The sequence below is a fragment of the Rattus rattus genome, chromosome 1, assembly GCF_011064425.1.
Source record: "Rattus rattus isolate New Zealand chromosome 1, Rrattus_CSIRO_v1, whole genome shotgun sequence".
Classification (NCBI taxonomy): Eukaryota; Metazoa; Chordata; class Mammalia; order Rodentia; family Muridae; genus Rattus; species Rattus rattus.
The window spans coordinates 200,213,470-200,226,756 of record NC_046154.1 but is presented as its reverse complement, the minus strand read 5'-3'; the positions used below and the strand labels follow the sequence as shown (position 1 = coordinate 200,226,756).

The 13,287-nt window shown below is 46.0% G+C and overlaps 1 protein-coding gene across 2 annotated transcripts in view; it reads left to right on the top strand.

The window, feature by feature from the left end:
• The window catches only part of Srgap1 (SLIT-ROBO Rho GTPase activating protein 1), a 265,489-nt gene extending 254,217 nt beyond the window's left edge, over window positions 1-11,272 (top strand). For both annotated transcript variants that reach the window (XM_032913187.1, XM_032913180.1), the window contains exons 20-22: window positions 1,594-1,728; window positions 1,867-2,206; window positions 9,629-11,272. In XM_032913187.1, the coding sequence (XP_032769078.1) occupies window positions 1,594-1,728; window positions 1,867-2,206; window positions 9,629-10,006 (853 nt within the window). In that variant the 3' untranslated portion in view covers window positions 10,007-11,272. The remainder of the gene's footprint in view (window positions 1-1,593; window positions 1,729-1,866; window positions 2,207-9,628) is intronic.
• The last annotated feature ends 2,015 nt before the right edge of the window (window positions 11,273-13,287 follow it).

Genomic DNA, 13,287 nt, shown 5'->3' with positions numbered 1-13,287 from the left:
TGCTAAATAATTAAATCACTGTGTTTACTCTACGGGGAAGATTTCTCTTGTCCTTGAAAGTCTGCTGTTCAATTGCCAGTGCGTTAGGAAATGCTCCCACAGAGATCTAGATAGCACTGGTTAGTGGCTTGCCCAGAATTCACAAAGGAATGGACTCCATCTTCAGCTTACACCACATAACCCAGGGATGGTGATGCCTGCCTGTAATCTTAGCATTCGGGAGATAGAAGCTCGAGGCTTAGGAGATAAAGGTCATCCTTGACTACATAGCAAATCCAAGACCTGCCAGGGATCAATGAGACCCCATCTCATTTTTTTAAAAAAGGAAACAAAAAGTTCAGGATTCTACGCATGATAGTTGCTGACAGTTCAGAACCAACAAGTATCCATTTCCCAAGCTGGATCGAGAGGAGCCCATGGGAGACGCCTTTTGATGGTGTCACAGAACAATAACCTCTGTAGAAAATGACTTTGAATGTTCTATGGCCATGATGATTCCAAGAGTATCATCTCTCAGTGGCCAGCTATTTCAGTCCCCAGCTCTCAAGAGGGAGAATCCAGAGCCACAGTTAAAGGTAATCACCTCATGGCTTTTGTTGATGTTGTCTCAGTTTCCCCACTGGGAAAGTTCCAGAACTGTTTAAGGATTTGAGACAATGGCAGCGTAAGTGTGAGGCACAGCTTACGAAACAATGGACACAGCAGAGTCCCTGACTTCTGAGAATACTATTTCACAGTTTATTATCAACTTCAAGTAGCTTCCCAAGGGAAAAGAGAAACACACCATATAAAGTGAGAAGAAATATTTTTACACAGCTTTAGAAATAATAAAGTGTGTATTTGACAACTGAAGAAATATGTAATATATATGTAGACGTGAAGGTATACATATGTGAACCACTAAACAGAGAGGCCTGTTATCCGTAATGTAAGTACTCCATATACATATACACATTCATATGCATTCTAGACACAGAAGGTCTTGGTTTAGTGGGTTTTTTTTTTTTTTCCTTCTTGTTTTCAAAACAGGGTTTCACTGTGAGCTTTAACTGTCTTGGAACTCACCCTGTAGACCAGGCTGGCCTCAAACTCACAGAGATTCACCTGCCTCTGCCTCCCGGGTGCCACGGGAGTGGATTAAAGGCATGTGCCACCACGCCTGACTGGTGTAGTGTGTTATAGATGATTATTATTTTATCCTCTTGTATTCCTGAAGATTTCAACTTTTTGGCAACAAAATGGCATTATGTTTAGAATGAAAATCTACTCTAGGGTGCTGGAGAGAGACTCCTGCAGAGGTCTGGAGTTCAGTTCCCAGACCCTGTTCTGTGGCTCACAAGCACATGTACCTCAGCTCCAGGGGTAGGATGTTCTATTCCGGCCTCCACAGATAGCATCTGCGCTCGCGCTCTCTCTCTCTCTCTCTCTCTCTCTCTCTCTCTCTCACACACACACACACACACACACACACACACACTTAACCTACAAACCAAGGACAGCCACATTAATAAAAGTCTTACATAAATACCAACCCTTAGTTTTCTTTCCACTCTAAGAGCTGAAGACTCTCTCTCTTGCTCCCCATTGCTCCAGGGACGATACATTTTCAGACACGCTGAGCCAAAAAGCCGACAGCGAAGCCAGCAGCGGGCCAGTCCCTGAAGACAAGTCCTCATCCAAGGACATGAACTCCCCGACTGACCGCCATTCCGATAGCTATTTAGCCAGGTGAGTGGCCTTTGATCATCAGCCCCTGACCTCCCCTCCTCCAGGGACTGTGAGGAATGGTCAGACATGCACTTAGCCTTAAAGTGTCATCCGGTGTCAAAAGCTCTTCTGTCTTCTCTTTCTTCTCTGACCGTCTAGACAAAGAAAGAGAGGAGAACCACCCCCTCCAGGAAGACGTCCTGGCAGGACCAGTGACGGCCATTGTCCCCTGCATCCCCCACACGCTCTGTCTAACTCCTCGATTGATCTGGGATCCCCAAACCTAACCGGTCACCCCAGGGGCCTGTTGCAGAACCGTGGCCTCAACAGTGACAGTCCCGAGAGGCGGCGCCGGCCGGGCCACGGCAGCCTGACCAACATCAGCCGCCATGACTCCCTCAAGAAGATAGACAGCCCTCCTATCCGGAGGTCTACGTCATCAGGGCAGTACACTGGCTTCAATGACCACAAGCCGCTGGACCCCGAGACAATTGCTCAGGTTAGTGCTGCTAACTGAATATCGTACTCTACGTACTTCAGGTGGGTTGAAGGCAACGTGAAAGACTTAAAATCTGTAAATGATATTGGAATATAGAAATTACCAAAGAAAGCAGACGGGATGTGTTCACTGTCTAAAGCTCGGCTGTGAAATCTGTCTCCACGATCCGTTTATTACTGAAGAGGCCTGGCATATTAGATTCATACTGACTTCAAGAGCTTTGGCAGGAAGGTGGGAGCCATGACATCCATGCCCCCCGTTGGTGGACAGCCAGGAAAATACTGAAAAACATGGGAAGGACCTGCTAACAGAACCTAATACATTCTAAAGCTCGCGTAACGGACTGGTGGGTAGACCAGAATGGAGAGCCCAGATACAAGATAAATCAGCAGAAAGGTGACACTTTTCAAGTTAGCAACTGACAGATTAGTCAAAAAATCATGTCAGCAATAACGGTCAGCCATTGAGAGGACAGTAATGCTGGGACCCATGTACCTCATGAATACAGCGTCTACCCTTCCCAGCACGGATTACATAGAGGCCCTCCATAGTTGTCAGAATTGACAAGACGCAGGTCTACCGGGGTGAATGAGTTGGCCCACTCTTCCCCTTTGGCCCCCTGGTTCAAAACGTGTCTTTGTGAGGGAGAGCAGAAGGGGCGAGAAACAAGTAAGAAAACGGATTATTCTAAAAAACAAAACAGGCCCAGGAGTCCTTAGTTGACCCATTCCCAAACTGTTTTAGTGTCCTGATGGTAAGGGATTCTGGGCGGTCACTTAGACTATTTGAATAGTTTCATGCACTTATAAACAATTAAATGAATTTTAAGTACTGAGCACTCTCTCAGCAAAAAGGACTTTTGACCTTTGAGTCTTTCTATTTATGCAAGACCCTTGGAGACCTGTTCTGACCCAGTTACATTCGACGGCAGCTGAGGGTCATGTTTGAGAACCCCTAGCGTCACTGCTGTAAGACGTAAGTGAAATGTGCTTGGTTTTGGAGACAGACCCAGGAGCTTGAGGGTAAAAAGATAAACAATAATCTGTTTAACGCTTTTGCCACCAGAACCAGGAAATCCTCTTACTGTAAATCATAAAAACAAAAGTCAACAAAGGTCCTTACAATCTGTCTGGGGCAAATATTTGGTTTTTGTTGCCTGTGTTTAGCGGTTAAGGAAATTACATATGTAATTGCTAGAAGAGTGTCACCCTGGAAAATGGCTTCCAGCTCTGTCTTCTATCTATCCTCCCATCTCCAGCCTTCAAAGATCCCCAGAGGGACAAATGAGGGTGTCCTAGTGATGTTTATTCTTTTGTTAAACAAATCGGCAGAATTCCCAAAGTAGAGGGTATGGGAGAGTGTCCTGTCTACGGAAGAACATCATGTCATGCTTCACTCTGTCCTTCATTGGATACCGTGACTTAATATCATGGCTTCGCTTCTTCATAGCAAATGCTTGTTAAGGGATAGCTGTACCAGGGCCTGTGATAGACTTTCGTAATGGACAGGTTCAGTGCAGCTGCTTTCTCAAGGCACTGGAGATACAGCTGGGAAGAAGATAAGGGAGTAGTTACACTGTGTGAAGAGAAGAAAAGGGAGCAGTTACACTGTGTGAGGAGAAGACAAGGGAGCGGTTACACTGTGTGGGGAGTAAGGATTATGGTTCAGGTGGATAGAAGGGTTCCTGGGAATAAATGTTTCCATTAGAACAGGGCAGGTTCTACATCCTATCTCAACACTGCCTGTTTTGAACTCCTGGTTTAAAGAGAAATCATAAATGTTACTGTCTTAAGCATTTTTAGGTATAGATGATTCAGTGAAGAATATTTCCATCCTTATAAAGAAACTCTCCAGAATGTTACACAGGGGTACTTTCTCCAACGCCCCTTTCCCACAGCCCGGGCAACCACTGTCTTCTGTTTCTGTGAATCTGCCCACTTCACATACCTCACATAGAATACAATGTTTATATGTCTGTTGCTGTCGTATTCCATACAGCACAGTCCTCAAGATGCCTCAAGTTGCACGCACACTGTTGCATTTGCCAAGGTTCCTTTCAATTCTGAATGGTATCTATTTTGAGAGAGAGAGAGAGAGAGAGAGAGAGAGAGAGAGAGAGAGAGAGAGAGAGAACATTGTCTTAATCAACTCTTCAATGGTGCCCACTTTGCTGTGTGTGTGTGTGTGTGTGTGTGTGTGTGTGTGTAACACAGAGCATGCACTGTCTATCAACTCTTCAGTGGTGCCCACTTTGCTGTGTGTGAGTTTGTGTGTGTAACACAGAGCATGCACTGTCTATCAACTCTTCAGTGGTACACACTTTGCCCTTTGAAATAACTTTCTATAGTTCTCCTGGATTAATGATATTTCAATTTGATAACATAAGTGATAAATACAATGAAATCCATATTTTTTTAAAATTAAACGCATTTCAATCTTAATTCTTTTTATTGATATAAGGACTTTACACAATTTGGTATATGTATGCAATGTGAAGTTATCAAGTGAGCTTTACAGCTTCCTTAGATATTTTCCCTCATTGTGTTTGGCTCTTTATTAACTATAATGCTGAATTATAGTTGCCCTACTGTGTTTTAGAACACTAGAACTTGTTCATACAAATGTTAATGACTGTGCAAAAGACAAAGTAAAATACTTTTGTGCCCACACATAGAATTTCCATCAATTCAGTGGTTAAAAGCGTGCGTTGGCATAGCAGTATTAACTTTCATACTCGATGAAAGATATTCCTATGAGCACTGTGATTTTCCTCAAAAGAATGGATAGCCCAGCCCTTGCTCACAGTGCTCCAGTCAAAGGGCGATTCACTAAATGGTAGGTAGCCCTAGAGAATCTAATGCTGTGCAAAAAGTGTGTCACGTTTCTACAGTCAACCTAAATGACAATCAGGGACATTCTTCTAAGACTGGCGGTGTGCATTGGGAAATGGCAAAGGGTTGCTTGGGGATATGCTGCTGGAGTAAACTGGGAGCGAATTCAAAGCCGTGGAGACGCAGAAACATTTCAAAGGTGAAATGGAGAGAAATACATTATTATGAAAGAGTAATTCTCGGCTACCAGGATTAATAAATGACAAGACAGGCATCCACCCAAGGTCGGACAGACAGTTGCTAGGCAGATGTCCATGCTAGATAGATGTCCTTACAGCGCTTGCTGTGTAAAAGTGCAGTGGCCTTCATCAAGGTTATACATCTGGTAGGTTTAGTATGCATAATTTTGCTCTTTTTTTTTTTTCAGTTAGTCAGGCGTGCACACATAAGATCCCTTCCTTTACGGCCTTCCATGTACATATAGAAGCATGGCAAATGTACGTCTGTTTTGACCCTCATGTTCCTCATAATCCAGGAAAGAAGACAAAATAGAGTTACCTATTGCTGGTCCCTGCCCCTACCCCCAACAAGAGGGGAGGAGCCATGATAGCGAATAGAAAACTGATCCATCCAACCTGAATGACTTAAGGCAGCAAGAAGAGTGCTGACATACTCCTCGGGGAAGCCACATGAGCATAAATGGTTTTTAAGCCTAAATCCAAGACAGCACCAAAGGGAGGAGAGCGAGGCCCACTGTCTCTCCTACTCTGTCTTATTCTTTATATGATAACACCATCACCCAAAGCAACCTGCGGTGGAAAGGGGCTATTTTAATGTCATGGCTTGTAGTCTAGCGTCCAGGAACGTGAGGGCAAGAACTCAAATGAGACAGGAACCAATGCAGAGGGCAACGAGGGGTGCTGCTTACTGGCTTGCTTTCTTACACCACCTAAGACTACCTAGGGATGCACCTCCAGGGCTGGCCCCATCCACAGTGGGCTGGGCCCTCCTCCTTCAATTACTGATTAAGAAACTGCAACACAGGCTTACTGGCCCACAAGCCAATCCAGCAGAGGCTCAACTGAAGCTCCATCTTTCAAAATGACTCTAGCCTTTTTGGGTTGACATAAAAACTAACTAGTACATATCCTGTTTCCCCACCCCCTCCTAATGGATTCAGAGTCAAGATGGACACTGGGTAAGAGTTGACCTGGGAAGTCCTCATTGCTACTGCAGAGGACTGCCTGGGAGAGCCCAGTGGTCCTCACAGGACCCAGCACAGTCGGGAGGGTTACCCAGAGTTCACAGAGATGTACAAAATAGTAGCTATAGGCACAATGGCCTAAGCTCCTTCCACCTTAGAAGAGTGTTTCCTCTAATGCCCAGTGACCACACAGTTATCTCTACTGACCACACTGTATCTCTACTGCTGTCTACCATGATCACCCAACTGGCTACAGCACCATAGCCCTGGCTACTCAGAGCCTAGGCCCAGCAGACAAGATCTCAACTTTCAGATTCATAGTGAGCTTTCACACCCAGGCAGCAAGTGATGCTGTTCAGAGGGCCAGCTGGCAAACCATTGGCAGCACACCAAATGTCCCTACACTTGACCCAGAAGCCATACAGGCAGCACCCTGATGTCCCCATCAGTCTACCGGACACACAGCAGATAAGACCTGTTACACTGATCCTCAGACATCCAGGTGTAGTCCTGCCTCCCTGTACCTACAAGAGCCATACCCAACAGTCAGGTGGCAGCTCCGCCTACCAAAAGGCCAGACAGCTACAGCCCACGGTGCCTGCATACACCTATACAGTCCCAACAATAAATCAGGTAGTGGCCCCACCCCCATGCAAAACCGTCATACCCCTGCAGTCACACACCCTGCATCCTGGAACAGTGACGACATCATAGTATAACTGATGGGTTATATATGAAGTATTATAGCTATAACCTCATCAGTGGGTCCATCTAGAATCAGGGCAACATCTACCTAACCAAAGCCCTAACACCCATCCATAGGGTGAGGCCCCATCCATCCACAGTGGTGAGGTCCCTCTGAAAAGAATAAATAACCTATAAAACTTGGCGATGTGAATATTACACTAGATGGGAAAAAAAATCAACGAAAAAAAATGAAAAGGATGGGACCACAGTAACACTTGTTAGCAGACCCCAAAGGAAAGGAAATGTACCAGCTTGAAAACAAACTCAAGATAATGACCATGACAGAAGAGAAAACAAGAGAATACGAATGACTCAGAACTCACAGAAGCCTTCCGTGACCTAACTGATAAAAATCAACAAAGATGTAGAGATCATGAAGCAAAACACAAACAAAATCTTCACACCCAAAGAATTCAGCAAGTGGAATTTAAAAAGAAAGAAAAGGGTACAGTTGAAAGCCACAATATAAGACTGCACCGAAGCCACAGAACGGGTCCAGGCATTAAAGATGGTGCTCCTGAATGGGCCCAGCCAAAGCAAAACACCAGGACAGTAAAAAGTGGGGAAGGCTCTCAAGACTTCAAGATACCCCTAAATAGGTAATACTCATATTGTGGGAATGCCAGAAGGAACAGCCACGGAGAAAGAACCAGAAAGCAGCTAATAACAAAAGGGAACTTCCCAAATTGAGAGAAGTATGGAAGTCTAAGTCTGGGAAGCTCAAAGTTCCCTGGCTAGACTCAATCCCAAGATGTCTTCTCCAATGAGCATTCCAATCAAAGACAAGGAAGGAAGGAAGGAAGGAAGGAAGGAAGGAAGGAAGGAAGGAAGGAAGGAAGGAGGGAGGGAAGGAGGGAGGGAGGAACAAAGAAAGAAAGAATAGTAAAAGCAACAAGAGAATAAAGTCAAATCCCATATGAGGGATCCTAAAAACTAATGCAGATTTCTCAGCATAACCATCCAGAATACCATATTTTAAACACTGAAAGGGAAAGAAAAAAGGACTTCCAGACAAAGGCACTTCTTAGAATGAGAAATGAAAGCCACAGGCCAGCAAACAGAGCACTCATCTCGACTAGCCCTACCACATAAGAGATACTTGGACGGTGAGGGCTGTGCCCAGGAAAGGAAAGGAAATAACTACATCGTTCCGAGAGATGGGAAAATATGGAGTTTATAGCTAGCATAGAGGCCAGGAGGGGTGGGGCTGGTTTGGAGCGAGAACAATTAAGAAGAGCTGGATATGTGCAGGTCAGTCAGGAGAGTAGCTTCTAGTGTTCCATAATTGATAATTTTGTAAGGGGAGGTTCTGTTGCTAAGGTCTTGTTCCCCTGTTGGTTCTTGACTTGTCAATAAAGAAGGCCAGGGGCCAATTGCAGGAAGGAAGATACAGGTGGGACTTCCGGGTCCCAAGAGGAAAAGGAGATGCTGGGAAGGAGAGGAGGGCTTTTTCTGCCATGCTTTGGAACAAGAAGAAAGTCATGTAAGGTCTCGGGGCAACCAAGGACTATAGCCTCTGCTACAGGCGGGGGCCAAGGTGGGGGCTAGCAGATACAAGCCATTAAGCTTAAGGCAGAAGGAGAGAGGGAGATAGTAAATTGATAAGGGTACGCATTTCCAGGCAGCAGGCATCCACACCCAGCAATCGTGCCTAGCGGCAAGTTCTAAAAGTAATGGAGCAGAGTGGTGTGTCTGTGTCTGTGTCTGTGTGTGTGTGTGTGTTTTATCCAAACATTCAAGAGTCTCAGGAATGAGTTGTTAATGAGACCCCTCTAGGAGCAAAGTCGGGTAGGAAAGAGAAGCTGGGTCAGTGCTGCAGCTAAGCCAAGAGGAACAAAAGGGAGCTAGGAGGGGATGGTGGGGCGGTTACAGCTCCTGCGCTAAGGTGGTAGCATGCCACAATGTTTAATATCAAATATTCAAATGGCATCAATTAGGAAATCGTTTGAATGTTCCCAGCACAAAGAACTAATAAGCATGCCAGGCAATGGACATACATCCTATCCTAAGCTGGCCATTATACACGCCTGACTAAATGTTTTACATTCCGATACCTCTGTTCCGGTAGTTATGAATGGAGTTTTCACTTTTGTATTTATCTCAAGACGGGTTAGGGACAAGGCTCCAGGTGATAAAGCTCTTGATGTACAACCATGGGGATGTGTCCCATTCTCAGAACAAATGTTAAAAGCCAGGGTGTGGTAGTGTGTGATTGTAAAAGCAGTGCTGGAGAGGCAGAGACAGGCAGATCCCTCGGGGCTGCTGGCTAGTCAGCCTTGCTTAAATCAGTGAGTTCCAGGCCAGCGAGACGCTCTTATTTCAAAACAAAAGGGACACCACCTGAGGGACACCGCCTGAGGCTGACCTCAGGCCTGCCCATGCTCAGCACACAAAGGTGAGACAGAATTCTGATCAACAGTGCACAGGACAGGGAGACCTCAGTAGGCTGCCTAGTTCCTCAGCGTGAACGGTTGTTTGATCTGTGACTCTGGTGTGCTTTGCTTCTAAGATCATTCGGGATCAACCCAGATGCACAAGGTATACACACTCCGTGGCAGGACTGTAAAGTTCCAGTGTTCGCTCTCTTGCTTCATTTCTGTAACAACGGTCTCTCCTATTCTCTCTGACCTTTCCCACTAGGATATTGAAGAGACCATGAATACGGCTTTGAACGAACTCCGTGAGCTGGAGAGGCAGAGCACAGTGAAGCACGCCCCGGATGTCGTGCTAGACACCTTGGAGCAAGTGAAAAACTCGCCCACCCCTGCGACTTCCACAGAATCTCTCAGCCCGCTGCACAGCGTCACCCTCAGGAGCTCAGAGCCGCAGCTTCGACGGAGCACCAGCTCCTCCAGCGATACAATGAGTACTTTCAAGCCTATGGTGGCACCCAGGATGGGCGTCCAGCTGAAGCCCCCAGCCCTTAGGCCAAAGCCTGCTGTTCTTCCAAAAACAAACCCTACTGTAGGACCTGCCGCACCTTCCCAGGGTCCCGCAGACAAGTCTTGCACGATGTAAAAACAAAGGTCATGAGGGGAGGGGTGTGTGTGTGTGTGAAAGTGGAAATGAATTAGTGGCAAGAATCGGTGATCCACAGCCTTCCTCAGTCTCGCCCTTATAACTGGAGATCCCTTGGCTTTTCTATGTTGTGTCGAATGTAATGATGTCTGGGACTAGCTGAATTAACACGGGCATTTGTATTTTGTAATTTTTTTAATAACTGGACACTTGTCATTTTAAAGACAATAGGAACACTTAGACTTACTTGAAAATCCAATGCTGCACCCCTGTAACGAAGGCAACACCTCACCCAACACTAGGCATATGGCTTCCGATTTAGTGTAGCCCAGGTGAGTGTCCCGGAAGCAAGAGAACCCGAATCCCAGATCTCACTGGAGTAGCATCACCCGCCATGATCTGTGACACTAGCAGGAAGAGAGCACTCGTTGCCTAGTAACCAACAACAAGCACCTCTAACTCTGTCCAGAGTGGCTGCCGGCACCTGATCAAAGTCACAGAGGAAGGCTCCAGAGGAACCTTCAGTTGATGGCTTGAAGGAGTTCAATGATGGACCCTTGCATCAAAGTCATTTCCCTGGATCCAGGTTAAAGACTCAGTGGAAGGGTGCAGAAGACCCTAAGATGTTGCTTGATCTGGACCTGGAAAAGGTAGTAAGGGGAAAACTGTTGACATTACTCCCTCAAAGAACTCGGCCGGGCCCTGGAGAAGTCCAAGTCCACCCCCCTACACTTACAAAGGACTAGAACAGTCGAATTGTAAGACTTTCTGGTTGCACCACAAACTCCTGCACATTTGTTCGATAACAGCCTGAGAACATGGCTGCCTTCCCCTAAACACCCATGATCTCCTTTATGGCAATGGGGAAAAAACCAAACAGGAAGTGAATCCTTCATCCACTGATGTTGTGACTAAATTACCTTGGTTCCTTTATGCCACAAGGGTCCAATGGTCCCCAATCTGAAGCCCCAGCCCTACTACCCACATCTCTCTTTGAGCCAAGCCAGATCTGGCTATGGTACTGAGGGAGCCATGCGAGGCCACCAAGGGAAGAGGACCTTGTGGCACCGGGATGGTGTCTTCCCAGTTTTGTACCTCAGAATCGTGACTTCTGTTCTCGTCCTATTTGTGTTTGCTTTTTGGGTTATGATCTCTACAGAACTACACCCAAATGGGCTCAATTAGGGACCTCTTTCCCTGGCATTTTGGCATATAGCCATTTTTCTTTATTATATTTACTGTATTTTTCCTCCATCTTAAAAAAAATGGTAGATTTGTGTTTGTTTGGTTCTGGGGACTGACGGGGACCTCTTGCATGCTAAGTATACACTACCACTGAGCTGTACATCCCAAGATCATTCTGAACACAACTATTCTCACTAAGGTACAAATCACAATTTTCCTAGCCACAGCAGCGGACATCTGCATTAACACTGAACTTTCTGATGGGGCAAATAGATGGCTCAAAGCAAACCCCTTAGGACCCACCATTAATTACCCTCTAGCTGGTTGTGTGCCCACCTAACAGTAGCACAGCATTGACAATAGCTTCTGCAGAAACCAACCAAGACCTGTACTAAAGTCAGGGCCGTAACCGATGGCTACCTCAGTTTGCCAGTCCAGTCATCCCATTGCAGGAAAACATATGGGTGAAATATTCCCTTTCCAAGTCACTCTCCTCACTTCATAAATGTACTGAAGACAGACTCCCTACCCCCAGGTACTTCAGATATGGTAAGGCTTTAAGCCTCGAATTTTTCAGAACCATTCTTTCCGACCATTTTGAAAAAGAAGCCATGGAGACCCAGCCAGGACTACCCTTTGATTGACTGCTGGTCTCCTTGGAAATTTATTGTCCCCTAAATGGACCCTCCACTTACTAGAAAACAATAACGACTCTTAAAAGCATTTTTCCATTCCTTGACGGATGATGCCAGCAGAGGGCAGAAGAAATTGGCTGCCGTTTGAGTTCGTCTGTAAATGCCTTTCTGAAGCTTTCATTTTAGCTTTTCAGATCTTACTTCCTTAGACAGCTCCCTGGCTTCTGTGCCCCACCTATGCCTTTCTAACCACTAGGTCAGGACTCTGCTACCTTGAATAGCAAAGGCCATACTCGTATACACTGCTGGGGGCCTCTTCCTCTAGGAAACAGCTCCTGGTAGGCTCCATCCTTTTCCTTCTCCATCTTCTGTCCTGTGCCTGTTACCATTCCCAGGCATACCTTTGTCTCAAATGAAAGCCCAGAGTGTAGCTGGCCTCCAGGTAAGCCCTCACCAATCCTTCCTTTCTTGAGTGATGAGTCATCAGGTCTACGGTTCCCCCTCTGACTTTGGCACCCTTTGAGCCACACCCCGAAGAGCTTAAGGTAAAGCATCCCCCTGCACAAAGGACCCTAGAAGCTGTCAGTAAAGTTCCCTAAAAGCTGCAGCAGCTGAAAAGGGTCGCCTTGCAAGGCCTGGTTTATATCACAAATGTAGCATAGCAGGAAGGCACAAAGAAAGGAAGGAAATGAACCCCAAGGTGCTCTCTGTTCTCCCCATTGCCAGATCTCAGTCCATATACAGTTTAGAGATGGGAGTGTTTGGTAAGCAAGTCCACGAAGATACCAGACTCCACAAGCACTCAAGATTCGTAGCTGATAGAACCACACGTTTACATTTACATCCCATCTGTAGAGCCCTGACGGAGATTTGCAAAGCCCATCTGTAGAGCCCTGACGGAGATTTGCAAAGCCCTTTGGTGTGTGTTGGGGGGTTTGAGGAATGGGTTGCTAGGAACTTAACTGCACATTCTCTGAGGAGTGTCACATAAACTTTCGAACTGTCTCGGGCACTGCGCAAAGCTCGAGGTCTTGTCACATGCCACACCATTACTCAACAGTTTTCCTTATGTTCACACAACGTACTCTGACTTCGGTGCCCCATGAGCCAGCCACAGAACAATTCATAGTGAGGTCCCACTCATTCAACTACCATAGTCATGAGTAATTACCAATGGATAAACAGCTCCAAAGGGTCAAAGCTCTTGAATTCTCTGTCTCTGCACTTGCCATTCCCAAAGCGGCTCTATCATTTAACTAAGAAGCTGGGTTGATGGTAGTGGTCTTAGCATTTCAGATTGCCCAGCCTCTAATGTCTATGTGCTGAAGGAACTGTGACCTAACATTTGAAATCTAACAGTAAGGGGGCCATGAGTTCATTGAGAGTCTATTTGGGTTGATTTTCTTTTTTCCTGGCGATAGTAGAAAAGACCATAAATTCAGGAACCGCATCTGGGATGCC